Here is a 6,650-nt window from a genome sequence, read left to right as displayed (position 1 = left end):
TTTTAGTCCGGCCATGCCAGGCTACAGGCTTCCTACTTATCCACTCTGCCTGTCACTCACTACTGCTCTGCAGAAGAAGGGGCCTGCTGGTATCGTCCTATTTGCTTTGTGACGGCTGTTTTCATAATGTTGTAAGCTCTGTGACAACCACACATACAACAAAAACACACCATCTTTTTCTTGATCCTTAGAGGAAATTCATTAAGGAAATTTGCAATTGCTGGGTGAATAAAAAAATATCCGTTGTTCATACATATCTCTTGGCTCTGTGGGATATACAAGTATGTCAAAGACATTCCAGAAGCAATGAGCTGCAGAATGTTTTTTAGGGCTTTATCATGTCAAGTAGGCCTACTTGCATGAGCATTCTGTGAAAATACAACTAGGGGAAACAGCACTGTATTTCAGTTATGTTGTTTCAGATTGTAATTCACTAGATCCTTCGAAAGCTAGACCTTTAGTTGTGCTGGCTTTCCTGCTGCTGTACCACTCCCCCAAGTCACCGAGGATGTCCTGTTAGATCTCATATGTACTGTGTAGTACATCCTACAACAAATATTTTCCCAGGTGTCTCTTTATTAGCTTGTAGAATAGTGATTTCTGTGTCAGTTTGGTCGTTAACAGTGGCAAGGAGATTACTTGTTTCCATTTCTCTGTATTCTACTATGCGCTTCAAATAATTTGTGTTTACCTTGGGAAGTGAAAACCGGCCTTGTGTTGCCTGTCTGGAGGCATATGTATATGACTCTAAAATTGTGTTTCAGCTGACTGTGCTGAAATTATGGGGTTCAACACATTCCATGTTGAAAGTAGCAGTGCAGCAGTCATTTTGTCTTTAACTTCTAAATGGAAGTGCATGGTGTTGATGTTGCAAGCCCTGCTGCCTTGTTCTGCACTAATTGGAGTTTGCTTAAATCTTCATTTATATATTATTTTGGCAGTAATCAAGCTGTGAAAGAACAAGTGTGTTTAGTACCAGTTTAATTAGATCAGGTGTAAAATTCTGCAATGCCAATACCACTGCTAATGACCTGCCCATTTTCTTTACAACAGAATCTATGTGTTGTGACCAAGACAGTTCTTGATAGAATGGGCATCTGTCACATATATGCAAAATATGCACAGTACCAAAACATTGCCTAAATGATAAAGACCAGTGGAAATGAAAGTAAAATTCTATACAACAGTGGTGATCTGCAGCCACTTTGTCTTTGATGCCTCGGAAATGTAGTTTGCGGAGGCATATAGTATACGCTCATTAGACTTTGGTAATGACTTCTTTCAAAGACTTATTGTGCTGTTTGTATTGTTAGAATGATGGGCTCATCAACACCATCCCGTTTCACATTTTGGTTTAATTTAACACAGTATAAAACAGTGTAGAAAAGGAAATGTTTTGCAGATTTTTTCGCTCCCACAGGAACTCATAGCAACACCCAGGGTCTTATAACGGAAATCAATTATGATAACAAAGAATTTATGTAAACAGATCTGCTGTTTGGTCAGTACAAGATATATGTTCCATTTGACATTAAGCCAATTGGAAATATTGAAGTGTAATGGAAATGTTGGATTATTCTTATTTTTTTACCGCATAATCACTAAGCAGATAAAACTTACCTTAAATCATCACATTATCTGGTTCTGAATGCTGCTGTATAACACATGCTGTATCATGCAATAAAATAACCTGGCTCAATGTTATACATTTTTTCTAGGAAATGTAAGTCACATAATTTGCTGTAGTTGCAGTACACTATCTCGCTTTGTGAGGAAGTCCAAGCTGATCCTGTGACTTCCATTTCAGCCTGCCAGGGTGAGCAGGCCACTTCTAACAATGTGGACTTGGTGATAAGAAGAGGGAGAAAGATGACAAGAGTTCAGGTATCTGTCCATACCTGGGCTTAGAGAGGTCAAAGGCCACAAACCTCTGGAAGCGAGAATAGTGCAGAATACCATGGAACACTGCAAATTCATCACTGAAAATACGAAAATAAGATTGATTGATTGATTGAGTCATTGATTGATGTTAAGAAGGCTAACGTTCATAGTTCTTACTTTAAAACACTTTGAAAATCAAATAGTTAAAGATATTACATGAACATAAAGACATAAATATAATAGATAATCAGTCAATAAATATATCATAACATCATTGGATACAGAGAGAGGGAACACTTTCTTTTATCACAGGCGTGAAGTCGTCGGTGGGCACTTCAGTTACATTATTTCTACAGCACAACATGAATACAAAAAGACTGCATGTGGTGGGATAAATCAGAATCAGAGTCAACTTCATTGTCACATCACGTTTATGGGTGTAAAGAAGTGGGTGAAATTCCTTTTTTGTGTAGGCTCCATCATTTGTAGTTTTCAGAAAAGGGAGGACGGATAGAGATAGAGGAAAGAGAAGGAGAAAAAGCACTGGATAGAAACAGGGTCGAATCAGAAAACAGACTCACTCTCTATCTTCCGGCGTAATCTGAAGACTCACCTCTTCAGACTCCACCTTAGCCCCTAGCACCTGCCCTTAGCCTGGTAAACCATCCCGGTTGTGTGAATTCACATCATCATGTGTCTTTTGCAGACCCCCTCATATAAAAACAAATGTAAAATTTTTAATTTGTTTTCACTGAGATAAATAGGAAATTGATCCACACACAATCAATTGATTGATTAAAGTAACATGCTCTGAGAATGCACGTGGCCCACCTATCCGACCACTTAACACGGCAGCAATTTGACTGCCATGTTAAGTGATCAGATGGGTGGGCCACGATCTACAAAAGGTTGAGAACCATAGAGGTCAGGCATGACTCGTATTCTGTGAAAATACAAAGTAGATTGTAATTCACTACTAGATCCTTCAAGGACCCAAAACCTAGACATTTAGTTTTGTGTGGCTTTCCTGCTGCTCTGTACCACTCCCCCAAGCCACTGAGGATGTCCTGTTAGATCGCATAAGTGCGTGTGTATGTGTGTGTGTGTGTGTGTGTGTGTGTGTGTGTGTGTGTGTGTGTGTGTGTGTGTGTGTGTGTGTGTGTGTGTGTGTGTGTGTGTGTGTGTGTGTGTGTGTGTGTGTGTGTGTGTGTGTGCGTGCACAAATGTGTGTTAATAGCGATGGGAGGGGAGAAGCTCAGGCCTGATAGTCCAGGACAGCAGAGCTGGTATATACTGTAAAGTTGTCTTGTGATTGATACAGACACCAAGCTGCTCACTCCGAGACAATTAGGCCTCAAGATTGAACCCTCCCTCTTCATCATTGATCCTTTCCAGTAGACACACCAACATATCAAGGTAATATGACCAATTTGCTGCCTCACATTCAGTTGATGTGGTTTCACTTTTCTAAGTAATTACAACATGAATGTGTGTATTTTCATTGTGGAAATTGGGGATATTTCATACAAATGTATTGGATATTTATCTGGATTGTTGATAGATCAAAAAGGAATTGTACATAACCCAGGTTCAAATGAGGCATATAGATTTGTACATTCTGCACATTCTGGTTCTAAATGCCTTCTCTTACTGCACTACTATTATCAGCTACATAACATCACATTTTCCTCGCCCAGCATGTCTGCCCGAATCCTCCTTTTGTGCTGTGCTTTTCTTATCTCATATTTGAAAAAATAATCAGATGAACCCCCAAAAAACAGCATTGAGCCAGAGTCTGAAACAATGTCCTCTCTGCTTTTAACCCCAGACCATGTCGCTTGAAGACCACAGTAACCACTCCTTCCACAACGACACGCCGTGGTGGGTCTCTGAGTGCACCCTCCACCTCAACACGGACGGCCGGCGCATTGCACTCTTCCTCCTCTACCTGTTCGTCTTCACGGTGGGCCTGTTGGAGAACACTGTGGTCGTCTGGGTCAACTGGCGCCGGCGCCACTCAGCCAACGGGGTGCTCTTCTGCATCATCAACATGAGTCTTTCAGACCTCATGGTGATCGTGGTTTTGCCCTTCTTCATGATGGAGGCTACCATGGACGATGTGTGGCTGTGGGGCCACTTCCTCTGCAAGGTCACCAACCTCATCTATATGGTCAGCTCCTACAGCAGCTGCTTCTTCCTGTCCTTCATGACGCTGGAGCGTTACCTGTCCCTGACCAGGCCTTCATCTGCCACCTGCTTTCCCGTGGTGGGCCGGCGCCGCTGGTTGCTCTGTGGAGGCCTTTGGCTGCTATCCTTCCTCCTGGCACTGTTGGAGAACGTTCATGTGGCCATCACGGAATGGGACGAACCGGGCTGTTTCATGATACCTGAGCACAATCACATAGAGTGGTTCGTTGTGATTGACTTATTCTGGCTGGTGTTCCAGTTCCTGGGCCCTACGGCCATCATCATCACCTTCAACATCCTCATAGTTCGCGCGGTTCGCACGGCTCCGGATGTGCAGGGCCGGCGAGAAGTGTGGCTGGTGCATGTTTACTCACTGGTGTTTGTGGTGTGCTGGCTGCCGTACCACCTGGTGAATATGCTGATACTCATAGAATTCCTAAGTCCAACACCTAACCCCTTTGTTTGGAGTTGTAATATGATGGAGGTGCTCTACTTCTCATACGATGTGATGGTTTGCCTGACCCTCTTCCATTGCATCGCCAACCCCATTCTCTACAACTTCCTCAGCAAGAGCTTCCGCAACAACCTGATCAATACCGTGGTGAACTACATACCCAGAGAGGCGGCTGGGGTTCAGATGGGACCAGGGTCCCAGCCTAATGCGGCTGACACAGGGGGAAAAGAGGCCGGGGAGCAGCAGAGGATAAGCGACATGAGTACCAGTCACTCAGATGTTGGATCGTAAGAAATCTAGTGATTTATTGGTATCCATGCAAAAATTGCAAAGACTTTCTTTAAATGATAAAAACCAGTGTAAATTAAAGTAAAATTCTATAAAATAGTGGCATCAAAGACGTTGTCTTTGATGCCTTGGAAATGCAGCTGGCAGAGGCATAGGTAGTGTCTTCTTTCAAAGTCTCATTGTTCCGTTTGTTATGTAAGAATGATGGGCTCACCAAAACCTTCCCCTTATAATACACTTCATGTTTTGCTTTTCATTTAACACATTAGTTTAAAACAGTGGAGGAAAGGCAATGTTTTTCTTCCCGCTCCCACAGGAACTCACTGCAACATTAAGGATCTTATAGTGGAAATTAATTATGATAACAAATAATTATGTATACAGATCTGCTGTCGGGCCAGTGCAAGATAAAACCGATCCTTTGCAAACATTTGCAAATGTGGAAATGTTGGATTATTATAATTAGTATTACAACATAATCAGTAAACAGATAAACTTAAATCATTACATTATCTGGTTCTGAATGCTGCTGTACAACAGATGCTTGCCTGTATCATGCAATAAAATAACCTCAATGTTATCCATTTTACCTTGGAAATGTAAGTAACATACTGTAATTTGCTGTAGTTGCAGCACACTATCTTTTGTCTTTTTTGGGGGGATTTTGACAGCATTTATTGCATACATATCAACAACATGTAACATTGCAACAGCACACTATCTTGCGTCTTGTTGCTTTGTGAGGAAGTCCAAGCTGATCCTGTGACTTCCATTCAGCCTGCCAGGGTGAGCTTCTTTCCACTTCTAACAATGTGGACTTGGTGATAAGAAGAGGGAGAAAGAGGAGTTCAGGGTTTCTGTTCATACCTGGGCTTAGAGAGGTCAAAGGTCACAAACCTCTGGAACCGAGAAGTGCAGAATAATACCGCGTGGAACACTGCAGAACTTTCCGTGGATTTACCTGATGTGGGTTTACCTGTGGACTACTGTATGTGGATTTACCTTTCCTTGTTGCATGAAAACCATGTCCACCTGTTCTGGTCTAGTGAACTGCACCTTACGAACACTGCACCTGCTGCTACTTTTAATCTCGCCTCATTTTGGCAGATTTATGTACATATCTGCATATGATGCTATTGTTTTAAACATCATGTACATACAGTAGTACCTGCCACTACATATGCTATTTGTATATATGTATGCATTTTTTTTTTTAATTTGACCTGTTTCTATCCCTACACGTACTCTATCACTATCCTTCTCCCTCCTCACAAAAATGCATGAAAAAACATGTTGCTTTTCACTTGTAAACCTGTGATGTGAGAATAAAGTTGATTCTGATTCAGAGCAGAGTGAATAGAGGAAATACCGTTTTTTTTAATGATTTTGTCTTAATGCGTGAGGGGGGCGTGTTTTTCATCATTTACCTTTAAAAAAAAGAAATAAAAAATATATATATTTTAAACTTATTTGAAAATACACAGCCCCAGAAGTGCTTTAAAGTGAAATACCCCTAGTATACTTTTATTTAAAACCTTGTATTGTTCTGCTTAGATGTGTTGTGGACAACTTAATACTCAAAAAAGAGTGCCAAAAATATGCCATATGGTTCATACTGACCGCAAATGATGAAATAATTACTTTATAATACAGTGAGGTACTACTTCCTGTAGCTTAATTACATTTGTGAATAATATAGCAATGTACATAATAACAGCCTGCTACATTCCCCTCTTCTCCACACATGTAACAAAAGATACACTGCCATCAAGTGGCCACTGGGTGTATGTGCGTTTAGAGAGACTGACAGGAAGACTCCATAGAACCCTACATATAAAGA

At 41.2% G+C, this 6,650-nt stretch overlaps 1 protein-coding gene across 1 annotated transcript; it reads left to right on the top strand.

Moving 5' to 3' along the window:
* The first annotated feature begins 3,239 nt into the window (after positions 1 to 3,239).
* On the top strand, positions 3,240 to 5,714 carry LOC311038079 (G-protein coupled receptor 182-like). The gene is made up of 2 exons (XM_084047406.1): positions 3,240 to 3,297; positions 3,710 to 5,714. The coding sequence occupies exon 2, from the start codon at positions 3,713 to 3,715 to the stop codon at positions 4,811 to 4,813; it is 1,101 nt and encodes a 366-aa protein (XP_083903532.1). The 5' UTR covers positions 3,240 to 3,297; positions 3,710 to 3,712; the 3' UTR covers positions 4,814 to 5,714.
* The last annotated feature ends 936 nt before the right edge of the window (positions 5,715 to 6,650 follow it).

This window comes from Gymnoscopelus microlampas, assembly GCF_963454915.1.
Source record: "Gymnoscopelus microlampas genome assembly, chromosome: 21".
NCBI lineage: Eukaryota > Metazoa > Chordata > Actinopteri > Myctophiformes > Myctophidae > Gymnoscopelus > Gymnoscopelus microlampas.
Note: the sequence above shows the minus strand (reverse complement) of the source record. Positions and strands in the feature narration are given on the sequence as shown.